Source organism: Lissotriton vulgaris, chromosome 4_1 (genome assembly GCF_964263255.1).
Source record: "Lissotriton vulgaris chromosome 4_1, aLisVul1.2, whole genome shotgun sequence".
Taxonomy (NCBI): Eukaryota; Metazoa; Chordata; class Amphibia; order Caudata; family Salamandridae; genus Lissotriton; species Lissotriton vulgaris.
The window spans coordinates 47,315,543-47,338,653 of record NC_141691.1 but is presented as its reverse complement, the minus strand read 5'-3'; the positions used below and the strand labels follow the sequence as shown (position 1 = coordinate 47,338,653).

The 23,111-nt window shown below is 48.2% G+C and overlaps 1 protein-coding gene across 7 annotated transcripts in view; it reads right to left on the bottom strand.

Moving 5' to 3' along the window:
- MED12 (mediator complex subunit 12) overlaps positions 1-23,111 on the bottom strand; it is an 820,436-nt gene that overhangs the window by 642,944 nt on the left and 154,381 nt on the right. For all 7 annotated transcript variants that reach the window (XM_086918278.1, XM_086918283.1, XM_086918279.1 and 4 more), the window contains exon 8: positions 15,348-15,494. In XM_086918278.1, coding sequence (XP_086774404.1) covers positions 15,348-15,494 — 147 coding nt within the window. The remainder of the gene's footprint in view (positions 1-15,347; positions 15,495-23,111) is intronic.

Here is a 23,111-nt window from a genome sequence, read left to right as displayed (position 1 = left end):
CACTACAGTTAATATGTAAATAGATCATTGCATTTATTTAAAAAAAATTCTGCTTGTACCTAGTCAATTAAAGAGAAGCAGTGTGCTTTTGTTCACCAGGGGGGCTCATGTGAGGGCCTGGAGAGTCACAAGCAGCCTTAAGAGGTGCCAGCGTGGAGGTTGGGAGGTCACAGCGCAGGGCGCAACCATAATCCAGAAGAGAGAATACGAGGGGGTTGAACAGCAGTTCTGAAGTCACTTTCTGGAAGAAATGATTTCAATTTATTTTAGAGAGAGCTGGTACCATTAGGTGAAAGTTGTTGTGTGAAGCATTCAAGGTTCATGTCGTTGATCCAGCTTTGTACTGTTTTTTGTTATTGCTCTTAGCAAATACCAAGAATTCTGCCTTGGTTGGATTTTACTTCTGATAAGAACTGAACATCCAGAAAAGGATGGTGTGCAAATAGTGTTTCAGGTGTTGGATGTCTGAACCAGAGTAGTCTTTTGAGTTCAGTTGAGTGCCACCTGCATATTGGTGAATCTTGATGCGGTTATCGGTGGGCAGAGCTCCACAGGTCTCATTATAGACGATGAAGAATACAGGAATCAGTATGGGACCTGTAGGGGCTCTGCAGATGATCGGGATCTTTTGGGGCGCACATTTGAACAAACCGGTGTCGGTTAGAAAGGAGAACAAGTGAAGGATACTGCTTTTAACCGCATCGCTGTGGTGCAGATTTACACGGTGCGCTGACCACAATGGGAAACCTATGTGTTCATGACTAGCTCAGCTCGTCATGAGCGTACGAGAGGTGTACCTCATGACGAGCTGAGCTCGTCATGAGCGTCGAAGGGGTTAAATATCATTTAAAACTACAGGGTGCCATGGTTGAAAATGTCAAAGGCAGCTGAGAGGTCCAAAAATATCAGGAGTCATGGGTCATGGTTTATTATCAAGAGGGCATTGTCTACGATATACAAGGTAGAGCTCTCCATGTTGTAGTGGAATGTGAAGCCAGATTATTAGTCAGGTATACTGTATATTATTGTACTGTAATTGCATATTTTGCATTTACTAGCCCTGACAAGGAATTGAAGTGCTTCAGGAATGGTAGCACAGTACTCCAGAACCCAAGTTTGTGGTCAGTCCAGTTTTATTGGTAAATTGTTTGTTATTGGGATTAATCTTGTGCTCTGAAAGAAGCAATTCCAAGCATTTACTCAAGTTTATTTTTGGAAGAGTAAATTAATGTGGGTTAGTGTCATCACTAGTCGAGTGGGGGGGGGAGGGCTGCGTACGATCATGCAAATGGTTGGCGGGATGAAAAAAAAAAAAAAAGAGGCTAGAGGAGCTTTAACCCTTCCGTCCTCATGACGAGTTCAGCTCGTCATGAGGCACAGTGGAGCTGTGCTCATGACTAGCTGAACTCGTCATGACCACACCCATTTGCATTTAAGTCCAGCACTGCAGAATAATCTCCCAAGCAGCCAAGGTGTTAATATGAGGTTGCACGGATATGGTATAAAAATACAAGTTACCTTTGGTAATGACCTTCTTAGTGGCTATTCTATCTATACAAGTGCAGACTCCTTGCCTTTAGAAAGCCCCCAGGTGCTAGACTGGATCGGGAAAACTCTTCAAGCAATACTCCAGCACGCCACTAAGTGGTGCCGTATAGCTCTGGGAGAACTCCATACCGCCCCAGAAGTAACTTAGAGGAGCCATATATAACCACCACCCTTGTGGCTGACATCAGTTTCTTGTGCCTTTCTCTGTCAATACCCAAAATGTGGCACTTTGAACAAATGGTATGAGCGGGTGTGCTGAAATCCTAATTTAGGATTTGTAGGTCTTGCGTGGCGTACTGCGCACATGCGCAGTCGAGCTTGTGAGATTTTATGTTTCAGAGTGAGTTACACTAGCGAGGGTTAAGCCCAGCCCCTCTTCACCATTGGCTGGCCTCCTAAACGGTGGCCAGTCATTGGAGAAGAGGTCGCCATGACTTATTTCTTTCTCTTTAAGCCCTGTCCTTTTCAGATTGGGTTCCTTGACTTACTGCTGAAGTAAAAGGTTTCTTATCTTCTTTATGGGTCCAGATGGACTCATAAAGAAGATAAGGAACCTTTTAAGTGAGCAGGAAGTCCGGGAGACCAGTCTGAAAGGGAGGCGCTTAAAGAAAAATAAATACGTCATGGCGACCTCTTCTCCAATGGCTGGCCACCGTTTAGGAGAATGCATTTCACTCATTGTAAAATCCTTTTTTTTAATTTATTTTTTTTAATTTTTTTTATTGACAAATTTTTCCCATATTTTTCCATACATACAAGGCACGACAATAGCATTTACCTTACAAATATCTAAAAATGTTGACAGAAAAGAATAAGAGAAAAAAAAAATACAATATTTTGTAATCTCAATACATAACAAACAATATTAACATTTTCTATCCGAATCCTCCTAACCAAGTAATTACTTAAATCACATCTTTCAATCCAGACTCTCTTCCTTCCACCGAATAACAGGTCCCCAGATCTGCCTACCAGTTTTCCTACCCTTTTTCCCCTTTCTTGCATAAATCTCTATCTCCAAATTATAAATTGAAAGTAATTTAGCCAGCCATTGGTGGTATGATGGTACTTTAGGGTCCAACCATGCCGATGCAATAATAAGTCTTAATACTGCCATAGCCATAAACAAAAAACATTCCCATCTCTCACCTACCCTGAAGTTACGCTGTTGCTGTTCATCTCCTTCTTCTTTTACCCCCAAGAGAATAATTGACGCTGTGAGAGTCACATCTATCGCTAAACTTTGAAAAAAAACCTCAATATTTTTTATCAATGGCTGTAAGTAATGGCATATTGCAAAAATATGTACTAAATCTGCTTCGGAGTCCCCACATCTGAAACAGTTAGTTCCCGTTATGCCACCCCATTGAGCTATTTTAGCAGGCGTATGGTATAAGTGATATAGTGTTTTATAATGTTGTGCCTGTAAGGGCGCTGAGCATAACAATGTGTATCCCATTTCTAAGGAGATATCAAAAGTTTCCTCACTAATATTCAAGCTATGTTTCCACTTACTTGCCCATTTCTCTATATCATCCTCTCTTGAGGCCAGCAGTTCTGCATAAAATCTCTTAATGGTGCAATCCTCCCCTGCTTGTATCACTTCCATGATTGCATTTTTGTTAAATCCTAACGGTCCACCCTTCTTATTATGTAAAAAACTCCTAATTTGTAAATACTTAAAAATTGTCTTCTATCTAGTGCAAATTTAGTTTGTAGTTCAGAAAACTGGTAGACTCCCTGTTGTCCCAAGATGTCTCCCACCTTTCTAAGCCCTTTTCTTTCCCATTCTCCCAATATAGTCCCTGAAGTGATTTCCTCGGATAGATTCGGATTTCCTTACAATCTTGTATATGCATTATATCGCCCTAACCCAAACTTTTTTATAAAAGCTTTCCATACAGTATGTGCAGCAATGAGTGTCTTAAACCGTGTCCTTTTATAGTAACTGGGTTCAGTAAACTTCAAAAAAACATTTTCTACTTCTGGTCCTAGTAACAAACCATATATTGCCAGTGAGCCTAACTCATTCCCTCCTTCATCTTCTCCCCCACCCACCAGACCCACCATATTCTGAAAAACTGCTGCCCAATAATAAAACCTTATATCTGGCAATGCCCACCCTCCCCTTTCCCTTGGTAACACCATGAACCTGAGTGCTCTCCTAGTTTTCCCCTTTGCCCATATAAACCTATTAATCATACTTTCTATTCTCTTAAATAAATTGTTCTCAAATAATAGAGGGATTGCTCTGAAAAAATATAAAAACTTAGGCAACACCAGCATTTTTATCACATTAGTCCGCCCCAAAATTGTTAAGTGCAAATGATCTATTCTATCTAGGTCCTTTCGTACTTTATTTATTAAAGGATTTATATTCGTTTCTACTAAACTATCTAACTCAGCCGATATGCTCACCCCCAGATATGTTCCAGACTTAATTACTCGACCACCTGTACAGGGGGTATGGCGGTTCTTAATAATCTGCGTCTTAGCAGTATTAAGTTTGTAACCCGAAATTCTTCCAAACTTCAGGGCTTCCAGTTCTACTTGGGGAATTCATTGTAAAATCCTAATATTGGTGCAATAGTGAGAGGCCTATTTAAATAGATAAGGAAGCATATTATTATCCTGTTAGCCCTTTTCTGGAAAAAAAGTAAATTTGTGTGTGTGTGGCTCTGTGTGTGTGTGTGTGTGTGGCTCTGTGTGTGTGTGTGTGTGTGGCTCTGTGTGTGTGTGTGTGGCTGTGTGTGTGTGTGTGTGGCTCTGTGTGTGTGTGTGTGTGGCTCTGTGTGTGTGTGTGTGTGGCTCTGTGTGTGTGTGTGTGTCTCTGTGTGTGTGTGTGTGTGGCTCTGTGTGTGTGTGTGTGTGGCTCTGTGTGTGTGTGTGTGTGGCTCTGTGTGTGTGTGTGTGGCTCTGTGTGCGTGTGTGGCTCTGTGTGCGTGTGTGGCTCTGTGTGCGTGTATGGCTCTGTGTGCGTGTATGGCTCTGTGTGCGTGTATGGCTCTGTGTGCGTGTATGGCTCTGTGTGCGTGTATGGCTCTGTGTGCGTGTATGGCTCTGTGTGCGTGTATGGCTCTGTGTGCGTGTATGGCTCTGTGTGCGTGTATGGCTCTGTGTGCGTGTATGGCTCTGTGTGCGTGTATGGCTCTGTGTGCGTGTATGGCTCTGTGTGCGTGTATGGCTCTGTGTGCGTGTATGGCTCTGTGTGCGTGTATGGCTCTGTGTGCGTGTATGGCTCTGTGTGCGTGTATGGCTCTGTGTGCGTGTATGGCTCTGTGTGCGTGTATGGCTCTGTGTGCGTGTATGGCTCTGTGTGCGTGTATGGCTCTGTGTGCGTGTATGGCTCTGTGTGCGTGTATGGCTCTGTGTGCGTGTATGGCTCTGTGTGCGTGTATGGCTCTGTGTGCGTGTATGGCTCTGTGTGCGTGTATGGCTCTGTGTGCGTGTATGGCTCTGTGTGCGTGTATGGCTCTGTGTGCGTGTATGGCTCTGTGTGCGTGTATGGCTCTGTGTGCGTGTATGGCTCTGTGTGCGTGTATGGCTCTGTGTGCGTGTATGGCTCTGTGTGCGTGTATGGCTCTGTGTGCGTGTATGGCTCTGTGTGCGTGTATGGCTCTGTGTGCGTGTATGGCTCTGTGTGCGTGTATGGCTCTGTGTGCGTGTATGGCTCTGTGTGCGTGTATGGCTCTGTGTGCGTGTATGGCTCTGTGTGCGTGTATGGCTCTGTGTGCGCGTGTATGGCTCTGTGTGCGCGTGTATGGCTCTGTGTGCGCGTGTATGGCTCTGTGTGCGTGTGTATGGCTCTGTGTGCGTGTGTATGGCTCTGTGTGCGTGTGTATGGCTCTGTGTGCGTGTGTATGGCTCTGTGTGTGTGTATGGCTCTGTGTGTGTGTATGGCTCTGTGTGTGTGTATGGCTCTGTGTGTGTGTATGGCTCTGTGTGTGTGTATGGCTCTGTGTGTGTGTATGGCTCTGTGTGTGTGTATGGCTCTGTGTGTGTGTATGGCTCTGTGTGTGTGTATGGCTCTGTGTGTGTGTATGGCTCTGTGTGTGTGTATGGCTCTGTGTGTGTGTATGGCTCTGTGTGTGTGTATGGCTCTGTGTGTGTGTATGGCTCTGTGTGTGTGTATGGCTCTGTGTGTGTGTATGGCTCTGTGTGTGTGTATGGCTCTGTGTGTGTGTATGGCTCTGTGTGTGTGTATGGCTCTGTGTGTGTGTATGGCTCTGTGTGTGTGTGTATGGCTCTGTGTGTGTGTGTATGGCTCTGTGTGTGTGTGTATGGCTCTGTGTGTGTGTATGGCTCTGTGTGTGTGTATGGCTCTGTGTGTGTGTATGGCTCTGTGTGTGTGTATGGCTCTGTGTGTGTGTATGGCTCTGTGTGTGTGTATGGCTCTGTGTGTGTGTATGGCTCTGTGTGTGTGTATGGCTCTGTGTGTGTGTATGGCTCTGTGTGTGTGTATGGCTCTGTGTGTGTGTATGGCTCTGTGTGTGTGTATGGCTCTGTGTGTGTGTATGGCTCTGTGTGTGTGTATGGCTCTGTGTGTGTGTATGGCTCTGTGTGTGTGTATGGCTCTGTGTGTGTGTATGGCTCTGTGTGTGTGTATGGCTCTGTGTGTGTGTATGGCTCTGTGTGTGTGTATGGCTCTGTGTGTGTGTATGGCTCTGTGTGTGTGTATGGCTCTGTGTGTGTGTATGGCTCTGTGTGTGTGTATGGCTCTGTGTGTGTGTATGGCTCTGTGTGTGTGTATGGCTCTGTGTGTGTGTATGGCTCTGTGTGTGTGTATGGCTCTGTGTGTGTGTATGGCTCTGTGTGTGTGTATGGCTGTGTGTGTGTGTATGGCTCTGTGTGTGTGTATGGCTGTGTGTGTGTATGGCTGTGTGTGTGTATGGCTGTGTGTGTGTATGGCTGTGTGTGTGTGTATGGCTGTGTGTGTGTATGGCTGTGTGTGTGTATGGCTGTGTGTGTGTGTATGGCTGTGTGTGTGTATGGCTGTGTGTGTGTATGGCTGTGTGTGTATGGCTGTGTGTGTATGGCTGTGTGTGTGTATGGCTGTGTGTGTGTATGGCTGTGTGTGTGTATGGCTGTGTGTGTATGGCTGTGTGTGTATGGCTCTGTGTGTTTATGGCTCTGTGTGTTTATGGCTCTGTGTGTTTATGGCTCTGTGTGTGTGTATTGCTCTGTGTGTGTATTGCTCTGTGTGTGTGTATTGCTCTGTGTGTGTATTGCTCTGTGTGTGTGTATTGCTCTGTGTGTGTGTATTGCTCTGTGTGTGTGTATTGCTCTGTGTGTGTGTATGGCTGTGTGTGTGTGTATGGCTCTGTGTGTGTGTGTGTGTGTATAACTCTGTGTGTGTATAGCTCTGTGTGTGTATAGCTCTGTGTGTGTATAGCTCTGTGTGTGTATAGCTCTGTGTGTGTATGTGTGTGTGTGTGTGTGTGTGTGTGTGTGTGTGTGTGGGGCTGTGTGTGTGTGTGTGTGTGTGGCTGTGTGTGTGTGTTTTAGAAACAAATAAAACGTGTTTTTGCAATGTCAATAGCTCAAAATTGCGTAAATACGCGACCTATTGTAATAGGTCTCGCATTTGCGAGAGATTAAGCTATTGGCATTGTAAATGACAAGGCCATTTATTTATCTGTTTTCAAAACCAACATATAAATACAAATTGTCATTTTCAATGCCAATAGCTCTAACCTTTGCAAAGGCGAGACCGTTGCATTGTAAATGCTCGTTTTAGATGGTAAGAGGGCGCTCCACAGAGCAGGAAGAGGAAGGACAGTGTGGCATTTGCAGTTAGATCAAAGTATCAACCAGAAAAAGCATTACCAAAGGTAATTAAATTGTTCTTCTGATGGATACTTCTAACCGTAGACTTCTTACATTTAGAATAGACACCATAGCAGTACCATCAAAGGTGGCAGGTCTGGGGTGTGGACTCCACCCAAGAAGTTTGGCAAATCTGATCTAGCCAATTGACCTTTCCCACCACAGTGGACTTTCGAGGCAGTAGTGTTACATGAACGTATGCACCATTATCACCCAATTTGCATCCTGGCCGATATCTACAAAAAGCACCCCTCACGCCAAAGCAATCACGGCAGTCTCGGCCCTGCTGGAATGAGCCTTCTTGGCCAGTGTTTGCAGATTTTGATGCAGAGGAGTATCCAACTTGATAGGGTCCTCTTAGTGTCAGCATGCCTTTCTATGCCCCCGAAAATGACACAATCCTCATCGTCACCATCCCCTACATCCACATATGAATGTGTGGGTGACAAAGGAGCAGGTTCTCGACCATATTGTTGTAGAGGTTCAAAAAGAAGAGGTGATGTTGCAGAATCCCTTTTTTTCTTTAATGGAATTTTATACGACTCCATAGGTTGTTCTGGGGTGATCTTTCGCTTCAAAATGGAAAGTCTACCGGTATCAGCGTTGATGAACTGCCTCGACTGATCTTCCTGCAGAGGCTGTCGATGCTTTGTGGCCCCTTCATTAGCTGCAGGCTTTTGCCCCATGGACACCTTTTGGCAGCCTCAATGCCCGTCTTAGGGGCGAACGCCTTAGGTGTCACTGGCGGCGGCAATACAAACTTAATCGGTGCCAACGCTTTCGGAGTTGTACTGACTGTCTTTGGGGGCGGAGTTGCCTTCGTTCCGACAGCTATAGCTTTCTCCTTAATGCGCTGCAGCGAGTCCGACACCTGCTTCGAGAAAGAGGCGGATAGTTGTGTTGATTCGACGGGGTCCTTGGAGCCACTGCTTGTTTTGGGCTGGAGGTCTTTGCCGACCTTGGCTTTGTCGAGTCGACGTTTAGGATCGAGAACGTTCTGTGTGTCGAGTCCTTTGTTTGTGTCGACGGTCTTCAGCGCCGACTTCTTTGGGTCGATGTCTTTGACCTTTTTCTTCGGTGCCCCGGTCTTCGGGTCGACACTTTAGCGACCTCTCGGGTCGATAGCACTCTTTTGTTTCGTCGGAGCCGATGTTTCAGAAGCCTTCGATCCGACCAAAGTAAGTTGCACTTTCGGTTTAGATTTTGTTTCCGGTGCTTTCGGTTTTGTAGTCACCGATGTTTTTGGTTTCGATTTCAATCGATCAACCGATGGCTCTTGAATTGTTCGAAGCCGGGCCCTGAAGCGAGGCTGTAGAACTATGCGTTTGATCTTGGGTAAGGCCTTGTGGCGATCCCTCGACCTGAGCCTTATAGAGTGTTTTAGTCTCGGCCCCCATATTAACGGTCGGGCCTAGCTCCTCGCTCGAGCCATCTTCTACGGCCCCAAAGGCCTCAACGTCGTCTCCTACCTCGTCGACGACGTCTTCATGTTCGAGCATCTCCTCATCCTCTGCGTCATAACTGGAGTCAATCTCCGATGCAGGATCCGACAGGTTCCCCTGAACCTCCTGCTCGACTCCATCGTCCTCAGCATCGAAGATGTTCACCGGGTCAGGTGCCGTCTGCTGGGCTTCCTTCCGCGCAGCGCGTCGAATGCAAAGTGTTTTCTTGGATCGGAACCGCGAACAAGCCATGCAACTGGCTTCATCGTGATCCAGAGACAGGCACTTGTTGCACACCGGGTGGACATCGATGTGAGGATACTTGGAGTTGTAAACGGGACATCTCTTGAATGGGCTCCGTTCCATCATCGATCGTCGATAAGGCCTCTGGCGTCGACCGGGCTTCAGTGCTGAATAGCCACGCAGCTCTTCTTGACGTCCGGCTCGAGGATTGAGCTGGAACGAGTACTCGGCACCGATCGCAAAGACAATATCGAAGATACCTAGAGGCCTTCAGGGCAATATATTAAGTTTTCTATCGATTCCGAACTTGAGTTAACAAATATACATCCGAACCCAATGGCTGAAAAAAACAATCTGAGGATGGAGGGGATGCCCATGCGCACTGTAGTCCAGGGAAGGAGCCACCTATCTCGTGATACTTCGAAGACTCTTCCAGGACAACAATGTGCAATCATCCGGACCAAACACTAGATGGCGATCTATGCACAGATATGAATTCAGCAGCCCACATGCCTCGAACTTGCAGATTTTGATGCAGAGGAGTATCCAACTTGATAGGGTCCTCTTAGTGTCAGCATGCCTTTCTATGCCCCAGAAAATGACACAAAGAGCTGGTCATCCACGCAATGGACGTATGTCTATGTAAAAGCTCAGCGCACCGTCAAGGTCAAGGAAAAGGAGTCACTCTTCTTCTCCCGCAGAGTGAGCCAGGGCAGAAAATGCAGGCAGAGTTAAAGAGTGACCAACATGGACTGGAGTCACAATTTTTGATTTGAAGACCACCCAGGTCTACAGTAACAATAAGCCTGGGAAAACGTGGTGCAGGGCAGCTGCACCAAAAGCACCTGCAGGTCATCTGTGCAGCATGCAGATGAAATTGCAATGAGGAAAACAGTGTTCAGTGTTAAGAGACTTAAAACAAATAGCTGTGCATAGGCTCAAAAGTCATGCATGTGGGAAATGTCAAGACCAAATTCAAGTACCACTGAGACAGAACAAACTGTTAGGGTGGGAAACGTGTACAAAATATTTATATCATGCATCATAACCGGTCACTTAAAAATGGTTGGGCAGACAGGCTGAAAGTGCTACCAAATAACTTTACACTGTGCCCACAGAGGCCTTGGGGGGCTAGCAAAAGTACAAACAAAAGAACATCAGAAACTTTGGCTTTAAAGAGGTCTATATTTCGAGTACCACAACAAGCAACAAATTTGCCCAGTGCATCCCTGGCCACAAGGTTGAAATCAACCACCTTGGTTAGCAAGTCAAATCTGTGTAGTTGCCTCGACTATCACCAGGCTTGGATACAAAGATTGTGGAGACTCTGATACAGCACCCTGCAATGTTAATGAGACAGCAGGTTTTCCAAAAGCGAAAATATGATCAGAAGACACCTGCTCCAACTCAGGAGCTTTGGGTACCACCCTTTCAAGGCCCAGTACCGGGTGAAGAAATTACTTGGGCCACTACTTTTTAATCTTCCCCTAGAACTCGAGACAGGAGAGGTAGCGGCACCATAATTTTTTTCTGACCATGCACTCTAGACAAAGGCCTGCCTTATGTAAAATAGTACCAACCCTGCTCCTTATAGGACAGTCCATCCGAATGCCAGGCAAGGCCCTCTCCAGAAGGGACCACTACATCCCCAGACCGATTTTGCCCTGCTTGAGGCTCATCAGTAGGCTATAGCTTTAGTCCAGTGAACATGGGACCCATGGCTGGGCATACCCATGACATTTAGGGTGTCAGCTGCCACAATAAGGTGATAGGCAGAATGCTTCAATTAATCTCAGCCACTGGTAATCGCTCAGGCCGCAGGGGTTGGAATGCTACCCCAAGCAATTGCCTATGGTTAGACTTATTGCAAGCATTCCTTCCATCACCTTTTGTGTGTTTGAACGTCTGCTTTGGGATTCAGGGATGCTGCCAGATGGAGGACGTCAAAGGAGCCCTACTTTTTGGGGTACCACATGGCGGTTGTGTGGTCTGTGAGGTCTTATACCAGCCTCCCCTTGACGGATGGCAGGTAAGCTTTCGAGTCAGAAGGATAACTAATTTAGGATTTTTTTAGATGGCAAAGAGGGCACTACACAGAGCGGGAAGAGGAAGGACAGTGTGACATTTGGAGTTCGATAAGAGTATCAACCAGAAAGAGCATTCCAAGACCGACAAAGCGCCAGCACTACTAAAGAGGCCTCTTTTCTCAATCTCTCTCAGTTGGCTTTTCCAATCCAGCAGTGACATGCCTGCCACCACTGTAAACTTTGGGTGGGGAAGGGATAGGGGCCTGCCAACAGTAGGGATGTCATCTGCAAGCAACCACTGTAGGTCCTGAGCCATCTCCTTCAAGATCTGAGTGGATTCGGAAGGATAGCTTTGATTCAGGGCTCACTGGGACCTTTGAGTCCCCTACTGGGTGTGCATGTGCCACTAGGTATCCGGTATGAGGATGATCCACAAGGCCAAAAAGCCTCAGAGCCATCCTCACTGAAAGCTATAGCTGATATCAAAACATCAGGATATTGCAGTTAATATCCAGGACTCAATGCAGCCGAGGTAAGGCCAAAGGGGGAGCACAGTAAATTGAAAGTGTTCCTGGCTTACCTCGAACCAGGGGAAATACCAGTGGGACTGCAGGAGGGATTGCTGGAAATGAGTGTACATCAAGTACAAAACCGCTATCCAGTCTCCTGCATCACAGGCATTTTGAACTTGTCCATGCTCAAAAAGGCGTCCAGCGGACAGAGACCCAAAACAGGCCTGTAGTCGCCATCCTTCTATAGAACAGGGAAATAACACAAGTGTCATCCTTCTTCTTTCACAAGTCTGATATCCGCTCGATGAAACCCTTGGACAATGGCAGGTTGATGTCATCGCAGAATTCACCTTCAAAGTTGTTCCATTGTGAGAGGAACGGAAGGTGCAGAGGAGTTGAAGGGCAGGGTACAACCCCTTTAAACCAACCACCTCTAACACCACCTGTCCAATGCGATTAATCTCTGGGTGGGGGGAAAATGCAGTATTCTGCTTTCTCTCAGCCAGACAAGAGCATGCGAGTGCAAACTAAAGTGGCTTTGTGACCAGAGCAGCATGGGAGGAAGAATTTAAGGATTGCTGTCCCTGCTGATTTGAATGGTTTCTACCGGTGACATGTCTGCAGCTGAGAAAGGACTGGGATTGTTTGATGCAGTACAGGTTGGGAGGGATGGCGCGGTCTGTGACCTAGCCCCTTTGAATGGCCAGATAGAGGAAATGAGTTAGCTGGTATCAATAACCACAGAGATCTTACTGTGGCGTGACTCTGCTTGAACAGTTCCAGAGTTCCCCTTACAGTTTAAAGGCATCAAGGGCATGTTCATTAGAGACGCTTGCACATCTCCAGGACACATAGTCGATCTCTTTCTGGCATGGCCTTTGAGCACGATGCTGGTGTGATGAACTATGCAGATGGAGTCTGTAGTGTTCAGGCCAGGTCAGAGCACATACCTGCCTGCATCTTGATCATCATGTAGCCATTGGGCCAATGAGGTACTTTGTCCCCCAGGATGGCTGCCAAGTTATCACTGGCTATATCCCATAATGCACGGATATACCTACCCAAAAGAAAGTGCATTTGTAGATCACAAAGCTACACTAGCCAAAGAAAACATTCTCTTCCCGAACCCATCACGCCTCTTCAACTGTCCAGAAGGAAATTCAGACTGATCTTACTCGTTGATGCTTGAACAATTACGCTCTCTGATGTAGGATGCTTGGCCAAGAAGTGAGGGTCAACAGGATCCAGTCTATGTCACCTACACCAGGTCAATGACTAGCGAGCAAGAGCATGACTTGGACCAAGAAGCCGGAACGTTGCCAGTTAGGGCTTCAAGAAAAGGCAATAATGGTCCACATTTACATTTGTTTTCGTCTCAATTGTAGGCAAGTGCAATGTTATTGTTTCAACTCCCCTCTGAACCACCACTGCAAACAAAACACTTTCTTTAGTTGGTGGCCCAAGCGGACAGTCTAGCTCTGGGAGAGGTTGTCATGCCCACCGCTAGTTTTTTGTAACTCTAAATATAATGCATCAGCAAATGGTCCCCTTGCTCATCATCAGTTGTGTCCTGAGGCTCATTGCAAAAAGAGGGTCATTGGACTCCTGCACTGGGCCAAATTGGAGCCGAAAAGATAGCAAGCCCTCTGCGGATATTGGCATTGATTGAGATGTTGTATAATCACTGTTTGTGCTTTTGTCATTTTATAGTACGACACCGGTCTGGAGCAGGCCAACATCAGTTCAGAGTCGAAAACCAGCCACGGAATCAGTCAGTAACCAGCACTGGCGGAGTCTGTGTCAGCATCAGGTCAGAATGAACCGGTATGGATCTTGGCACCCGAGTAGAAGTCAATACTGGAGTCAGTGCGGGCCCGGTAGCGGGACCAGAGGGGGCAGACCGCGGTATAGGCAGAAGTCTGTCTGAACATCACTGCAGTGAGGTTAAGGCCCAAAGGTGCACCAGAGAGCTGTAATTGCACCAAAAACCTTCAGCATGGCCTCTTTGATGGCTGTTATTTGGTGTTGAAGACAGTGTGGAACATTGGGGCAAACTGTGAGATTGGTGCTGATTCAGGAGAAATTGGGAGAGCGCAATCGTTACCACAATACCCATGCGCATTCTCGCTAGATTTTGAGTGGCGGGATGGTGTGGAGTCCCACTTGGCATTCTTAAGCTTATGACAAGACACTGATTTCTATTTACTTGAAGACTTCAAGCAGGAAGTGGGTTTTCTGAAAGTGTGGCCTCCTGCTTAGGACCACAATCTGGCCAGCAACCAGAACAGGGCCTCTTCTTCAACTGGGACATCTTTATATGTTTAACTACATAGAGTCCAACATCAGCAGACCTCGTGCAGGTCCATGACAGACATCTACTTCCTGCAATTTTGACACTGCGAAAAGCATGGTGCATGCAGTGAAGAGAACATTCCCATGCACACGGTAAAACAAAATTGAAGTCCCCAGAAGAAAAACAAAATTGGGAGTGGAGCTCAAGATCCACATCGAAGGGCATTGAAATAAAATAAATGATATCAACATACAGGGGTGACACTCCTATGTGGCTCCACTACGTCACTTCTGGGAGCGTTACAGTCAGCACTGAATCATAGAGCACCACCTACTGGCACTGGGAGCACTGTTGGAAGATATCTCCGGATCCAGTCCTGCACCTGGTGATATGCTAAAAGCTGAGGATTCTGCGGTCAGAAGTATTCCTGAGGATTGGTTTTGATCTAGGAGAATAGGTTTGGGCAATTTTCAGGACTGCCATTTAAGAGAAAAAGGCACGTAGGAATTCAACTTAGTAGGCTGTCTCCAGACAAAGAAGGCATGCCGAGGAAGGACATATTCCTGGGCTTTTACTCCCTTTGAGGCTCCCATTGTTCATGGGGTTCTAGGATCGGTGAGTATTGATCTAATGAGATGATCAGAAATGTGAAAGGTTTCTGACCTACCCAGAAAAATGAGACCTTGATCACTTTAACTGCCAGACATTAGTGGGAAATGTATATCAAGAAAGGAACAGGGGATGGAAAACAAAAGTGCGCTGGAAGAAGGCTGTTAGGCTATTGACACGGTACTGCTGTTTTGTAGGGTTTTTACACTGTGTGCTGCATCATAACGAGTGCCTGACATTGTGTAGGTAATCATATGTCAAGGAATGGCACTGTGCACTAACAATCGAGATGCATTACTTGACTTAATGAATGCCTGTTAGCTCAGGCACTGGATGGCAGATACAGATGCTGTGTTTATAAACTCCAGAAAAAAATATTTCACCTCCCCAAGCTTCGGAAGAGAAAAGTGAAGTTGGCCCTAGTTGGAAGTGTGGGTGGAGTGTCACATATGGATAGCTGGAGACAGTATTTACGCTATGTAAGCAATGCTCCTAAAATTTAGGGGTGGGAAGATACAGGTTTACCCGATACAAACTCACGAACGACCCTCTCCACAGTTTGTCAACAGGTTTTGTGCACTGAAGCTTTGGTAACTGCACTGGATCTGAGGCACATCACGGTTGTCACTATGCATGTCATGTAACAGAATTAGTACTTCAATGCAATTAGGTGGTGAATGTTAAAAGGCCCAAGGCATACACAACTAACATGGTTTAAAACAAGTAGCCTGCAGATCAAGTTACTCCTTCAACGACACCCGTCCGCATTTCTAGGCAGCAATGGGCTGGTACAACTCCAATGAATAATAAAATGGGGACAAAGGTCCTTAGGAAATATCACACTCACCTGCTGTGTGAACGCGGTGTTGCCCCCTGGCATGGGAAGGCTGGACGGTGCGATGGGGAGGTGGTCTAGTGGAGAGCCAGTTTTGATTCGACTGTCTGTCAGTGAATAGTGCCAGACCAGGGCACTTGGGCAACATAGTACAATACTCTGAAACAGAAGAACAAGCATCAGTTCATTATCTGGCCAGGACAGCTACATCATACTTCAGGCTTGTGAAATGTTGACATTCATAAAAGGAAAACAATACCAGTGGCGATGGTTGAAGGGTGGTATTAGGTGTGACTTGTGTAATGTTTCAAAATAGTAATTAAGGCTTCTATACAAATTCAGTGAGATTGCTCTGTTTCATGCTGCCATAGATCTTTAATCAAAAAGTATTAAAAAAGGAAGGTGACACATGTCACTGCAGATGTGAATTACATACTATTTATATGAAAGATGTCTACACATGGGAAACAAAGTCACAAGTAAATAGGTTTTTAGGTCTCGCCTGTCGATGCGCATGTGCATCGAGCAAGGCGAGAGTATTGGGACTTATCCGCTCTTTATCCACACTGCAAGGAATCGTGGCGATTCCTTGCAGTGCACGAGAAATTTAAGCTCAATGCGCATGCGCATTGAGCTTAAATGCGCGTGCACATGCCCCCAGCCGCCTGCCTTGCCTACTCTCTCTCACAGCCTCCCCCAGCTCCGCCCCCTCACTACTTGATTGCACGAAAATAGGTTTTTAGGTCTCGCCTGTCGATGCGCATGCGCATCGAGCAAGGCGAGAGTATTGGGACTTATCCGCTCTTTATCCACACTGCAAGGAATCGTGGCGATTCCTTGCAGTGCACGAGAAATTTAAAGCTCAATGCGCATGCGCATTGAGCTTAAATGCGCGTGCACATGCCCCCAGCCGCCTGCCTTGCCGACTCTCTCTCACAGCCTCCCCCAGCTCCGCCCCCTCACTACTTGATTGCACGGCCGCTAGGCCGTGCCTCCCCTACTCTCCTCCCCCCTCCTCCTCTCCCCCCCTGCCTGCCTGCCGCTAGGCCGTGCCTCCCCTACTCTCCTCCCCCCTCCTCCCCTGCCTGCCTGCCGTGTCGCACCTCTCCCCTCTCCGCCCCCTCCCCTGCCCGCCGTGTTACGGTGAAAGGCTTGTTTGTTTATTTTACCCGCCGTTTCGCCGTGTCTCTGCTGCTTGCCCCTGTCCGGTCTCTCCTCCTCTCCCTCTCTATACCCTCACCCTCCCCCTCCCCCCCACCACTCCCATCAAGTCCCTCTGGCCCTTCCCTCCTCCCCGGACCACACAGTCCAAGGATGCGCCAGCAGCAGCTCGGATTCCCGAAATACTTCCACTTTTTTTCTCTTTAAACATAAAGCAGCTCGTGGCGTCCTTGGGGGTTTGGGGTCTTGGTGGAATTTTTCTCTTTAAACGCTGTCGTGTGAGCTTTTGTTATTCCGACCTCCCCCCGCCTGCTCCTTCCATGGCACAGGCCGAGGTCTCGAGCACAGGGAGGGGGGGCGCAGGCGGGTCCGACCAGGCCCTTACAGATGTTTAGAATGTTGTGCAAAACTAGAAATCGTGCAAAGGGGGTTATTGATTTAAACAAGTTTCAAGTCTATTTTTTTCCTCTCAAAGTTCGATACAAGATTTTATAAAAAGATAATCAAACACACCCCCTCCCCCCCACCACTCCCATCAAGTCCCTCTGGCCCTTCCCTCCTCCCCGGACCCCTCCTCCCCTGCCCCCTCCACCCTTTCTTGGTGCTCTGCAGCCCGCGGGGCCGACAGAGGTACCTCTTCTTTCGGTTTCCGCTCAACAACAAGGACCCGTTCCCTTCAGTCCCGGGCGCCGCTGCGTCTCTCCGTGTGATCTTGCTCCCGTGCCCCTTGCAGCTGGCAGTGCCAGGGTTTCTCCGTGCCTCTCTCGCGCCTGCTCTGCTCGCACCACAACAAAGGAGGCAGAGTTGTATGGATGTCTGGAGCGGCGGGCAGGGCAGGATGTGACCTAGGCTGCAGGCAGAGAGGAGACCCCCGTGCAGGGAAGCCCGAATCCTACACACGCTGGAGCCCAGCCAAGCCCCTCCCGCCTCACGCCCCCAGGCCGGGGGGCTCAATGTGCATTCCATCATAACACTCTATTTAAGAGTAACAGCATAACTCTTTGCCTGATGTCTGTTTTGCAAAGGGGCTCTACCGTCAGGTAGCACCGTTTACAGGTTTTATCTTCCTTGATGTGGGTGGGGAAGGCTCTCTCCTAAGTTGTTACAGCTAAATGTGGAACGAGCTATTTAAATAAAATCTTCCCAGACAATGAAGCAGGGTTTTCCGCCAAGGCTATTCAACTAACCCTTGTATGGTCCTGACTACACTTATAGAAACATATACATTGGTCTGGCCCAGTCCTACCAAACTGTGACTTTGGACATATATTAGGGTGTTATCAGGGTCAATAGTACTTACTATCGACAGTGGTTGTAATTTAAACAGTCTATAAGCAGTCCTCTGAAGTCATTAGATGTAGCTCACTCACCCTCACCCTCACTCACCCTCACCCTCACTCACCCTCAACCCCTCACCCTCACTCACCCTCACCCTCACTCACCCTCACTCACCCTCAACCCCTCACTCACCCTCACCCACACTCACCCTCACCCACACTCACCCTCACCCTCACCCTCACCCACACTCACCCTCACCCACACTCACCCTCACCCACCCACACTCACCCTCACCCACACTCACCCTCACCCACACTCACCCTCACCCTCACCCACACTCACCCTCACCCACACTCACCCTCACCCTCACTCACCCTCACCCTCACTCACCCTCACCCTCACTCACCCTCAACCCCTCACCCTCACTCACCCTCAACCCCTCACCCTCACTCACCCTCAACACCTCACCCTCACTCACCCTCAACACCTCACCCTCACTCACCCTCAACCCCTCACCCTCACTCACCCTCAACCCCTCACCCTCAACCCCTCACCCTCAACCCCTCACTCACCCTCACTCTCACTCATCCTCACTCACCCTCAACCCCTCACCCTCACTCACCCTCACCCACCCTCAACCCCTCACCCTCACCTTCACTCACCCTCAACCCCTCACCCTCACTCACCCTCAACCCCTCACCCTCACTCACCCTCAACCCCTCACCCTCACTCACCCTCAACCCCTCACCCTCACTCACCCTCAACGCCTCACCCTCACCCACCTTCACTCACCCTCACCCTCAATCACCCTCAACCCCTCACCCTCACCCACCTTCACTCACCCTCACCCTCACTCACCCTCACCCTCACTCACTCTCACCCTCACTCACCCTCACCCACCCTCAACCCCTCATCCTCACTCACCCTCAACCCCTCACCCTCACTCACCCTCAACCCCTCACCCTCACCCACCTTCACTCACCCTCACCCTCACTCACCCTCACTCACCCTCACCCTCACTCACTCTCAACCCCTCACCCACCCTCAACCCCTCACCCTCAATCCCTCACCCACACTCACCCACACTCACCCTCACCCACACTCACCCTCACCCTCACCCACACTCACCCTCACCCTCACTCACCTTCACCCTCACCCTCACTCACCCCCCACTCACCCCCACTCACCCTCACTCACCCCCACTCACCCCCACTCACCCTCACTCACCCTCACTCACCCTCACTCACCCTCACCCTCACTCACCCTCACCCTCACTCACCCTCACCCTCACTCACCCTCAACCCCTCACCCTCACTCACCCTCAACCCCACTCACCCTCAACCCCTCACTCACCCTCACCCCCTCAGCCTCACCCTCACTCACCCTCAACCCCTCAGCCTCACCCTCACTCACCCTCACCCTCAACCCCTCACCCTCACTCACCCTCAACCCCTCACCCTCACTCACCCTCAACCTCATGCTAAAGATTTACAAAAAAACCCATTAACAATTCTAAAAGCACTAACTCTAATGCTGCGAGACCTATTGCATTTCTAATGCTTGTTCTTAACAGGCACAGAACCATTCTCTTATCGGTCTGTGAAGAGGTCTCACGTTTTTTAGTACAGAAATGTATATTGAGTTTAGAGAAACAGGCCAAAAACAAAATATATTAGCAGACCTATAGGTAGTCCCCAATTAACAGATTTCAAAGCAGGGGAAGCAAGTTAAGCTGCCAAAGTCCATTTGACCATGTAATGTTTGCTTCACTCACAATTCAGACCACGACCAAGATCCCGAGGGCCCACAGGGCCAGGCGATCTGGGAGATCCTTTACTCTTCTGACAGCTAAACTTTGGAATTCGATTCTGCCATTGCTTCGTTTTGCTCCCTCGGAGGAGATCTTTAGGAAAGGCATGAAGAACCCACCTGCTTAATGCTTAGGTTTAGGATGCTAGTATGTTATCTAGGGTGGTCCTGCTGTTAGTGCCGGGATGCACTCGCAGAAGCAACTGCGCAAATGCCATTTTATTGTAATTTATAGTCTGACTTGCAAGTAGCATCGCTGTAAATATTCTAGGACTGTTAACCCATTTTTCGGGAGGCTAACACTTGCCAGAACTTGGAGAACAATGTGCCGCTAAATTAGGAGGGCTAATGGAAAACTACTTTAAGTATTGATAGGACACAGACAACTTCATTGCAGTGTTTTTTCAAGTCTCTATTCGTAATTTGTAAAGTACAGATAAGGAGATCTAGGCACCTTCTGCACATAACGTCTGTGAGAAGGCGGCCAACATCGCAACAAAAAAGATTAAGGCCCACAAAGTATTGGTAGCAGGAATCACAACAGAAATGAGGACACAATCTTCAACCCAGAGGGAGGTAACACTCACAAATCAGAAAAGACAGATGGCAGAGTCACTCCATCCTGACAGGCAGCCGAAGGCCTTCCAAGAGGATGTAGGCACCAGCCCATCATCTAGCTCATTCTCACTAACCTTCACCCCGACAGAGGACAGAGCGTCACACTTAAGAGAGATTTGTTGTGAGCACTGCTGACCTTATTCCATCTCCTGAATGTTAAAGAAAATATCTGCTCAGGTGCAGCACAAGATGATCCAGGTCCACCCAGCCCATCAGTTTAAAAGTTTGCCATGCTCCACTGAGGGACTCACACTGCCACCTGGCAACAACTCACTTTCTACACAGCTGACTTTGAACCGCAAGGATTGCAGTCAGAATCCTACAAGGTCTTCCTATCGGGATTCCTTGGTCGTCAAAGAGGTTGAAGTAATCTTGGTTGCAGTGTGGACGTCCCACAAGGTTGTCTCTCAGAACTGGCCCAAGTCCAGTCGCCAATGGACTACCATTTCCCGGGTAGCTTCTTGAAGACTTTGGGTTACCAAATTACCCCAACAGGCTTCTTCAGCTGTTGTGTCCCTGTGTTGCAAAAGTAGGCCAGTCTGCGGGCCTTTGGATTCTCTGGGCTTGACTGGGCACCCGAGACAACTCCTCTTTGAGCAGGACATCACAGGCACGGTCCCGCTCTTTGCTAGCCAGCAGGTGCAGCAATCAAAAGTGTAGCCTCTCTGCTCTGGCCCCTCTGTGCAGGAGGCAGTCCTCCTTCAGTCAGAGTTATCCTATTCATCTTCAGAAAATGCCCTCAGGGTAGGATATGGTTGATAGCCAATGGGATACCAGGTTTACTCACTCATGCTGACCATGTTCCTGGGACGTGTGGCATCTGCCTATCCCAGGATGTACCATTCTGCCCACTCCCAACATGGCAAGACCCCTCTCTATATACTCAAGAGCCCCTAATCCACCCCCAGAGGTGTGGCTAACATGAATCACTGGATAAAACTGTTTGACAACTGCCTTCTCCCAGCCTGTCCCTAGTGTTAGCCTGTCTACCTAAACACTAGAGCGGCCCGTCTCGCAAGTGCTCCTTATTTGTTCTCCAAAGGCGGCTTCTCCTTTGAAGCTTGCCTTTTGGGCTAACACCTGTGTGGCTTCCTGCCTCGGGGGGTGTGGGAACTGGGTTCGCCAGGTCTCCGGGGGTAGCTTGGCTCGAGCCGGAAGGCACCCGAAAGCTTAGGTGTTAAGTGACTACACAGCACACACATCCACCAGGACAACAAGTGCTCGCAATGAGAGAGACCACACCAGTAGGTTTGATTCAAATAAATAAGCTTTATCTGCATTCAAGATCATAGGCATTAAAATCACAGTAGAAGTAACTTATGACTTTCTTTAGAAAAACACAACTTGACAGTACTCGGCTATAAATATTTTAAAAAATAAATATTAGATATTAAATACTGCTTTTTAGGTCTCGCCTGTCAATGCGCATCGAGCTTGCGAGACTATGGGGGCTTATCCACTCTTTAACCCAACTTGCAAGGAATCGTGGCGATTCCTTGCAGTGCACGAGAAATTTAAGCTCAATGCGCATGCGCATTGAGCTCAAAAGCGCGTGCACATGCCCCCAGCCGCCTGCCTTGCCTACTCTCTCTCTCACACTCCCCCAGCTCCGCCCCCTCACTTCTTGATTGCACGGCCGCTAGGCCGTGCCTCCCCTACTCTCCTCCCCCCTCCCCCTCCTCCTCCTACTCTCCTCCCCTGCCTGCTGTGTCGCACCTCTCCCCGCTCCGCCCCCTCCCCTGCCCGCTGTGTCGCATTTCTCCTCCCCCCTCCCCTTATCTTCCTTCCCTCCGTCTTGTTTGTGTCGCATTTCTCTTCCCCCCTCCCCTTCTCTGCCTTCCCTACTTGTTAACTTTACCCACCGGATAATGTGACATCATGTTTTAGTGTTTGTGAGAGAAGTGCAAGCAGTGACGTCCCATAACAACCCTCGAATGCTTTGGATATTTCTGTTCTGTGATGGTTTATAGCGAAATGAAGCGGACCTGACTAGATTAGAAACACTGCTCACGTTTGGTACGAGATTAAGGTACGCACTTGATTTGTAAAGAGCCACAATACTGCTGTGTGTTGTACGTCGGTTCACGAGCGGCATGCTTTATCTTTAACTTGCAGCTTCAACACTGCATCTCACAGTGTGGTGCCTTCCCTCCCACCACCAAAGAAATGCCTGTAATGCAGCAGAAACAGTCCTCCGTGGTCTCGCAATACTCCGCACAGGCCTCCTGGAACTTTGCTCCCATTCGCGTTATAAACTCTCCCCCACCACAAACGCAGCAAAAACACTGCTCCAGTGGTCTGTCCATGCTCCAAGCAGCCCTCCTAACTCTTGGCTCCCAAGCTCTACCATCTGCCTCACCCGGTCAGCAGATAGTCAGCTGCTTTGATGGCTGTCATTATGGAGGACACTGTATGCTCAATTGAACAAGCATTGGCATAGCCAATAGCTCTCGCTTGTTTTTTTGTTGCAAAAATCTGTATTCTGTCACCGTTGAACTGTTTAGAAAACAGACTTCCCACAGAGCAGTTCAACATTGTGGGCACGCGCGCTAACCTTCCAATAAATATACAATAAAAGTAAACGTCTATATGGAGAAACATTACCCAGTAATAAACACACTTTCCTGTGCATAGTGAGGGGCCGTCATTTCGAGATATCTGACAATAGTAACAAATAACACCGGTAGGATTGGGAGGAAACCCACCTTAATGAATGGATTAATTGCCATGTTCATGATGTCATGGTGTGTGCAACTGATGGAAAATGTGAATATCATACGTTTGTTGTGGCGTCATCTTCCATTTTTACAATTTCTCTTGTTTATTATTTGCGAGCCTTGCTGCTGGGACCCTTGGCTGTAGCTTGGGTCACCGCTGCCAGCCCTGCCCCGTCTGTGGTGCACTTGAGCT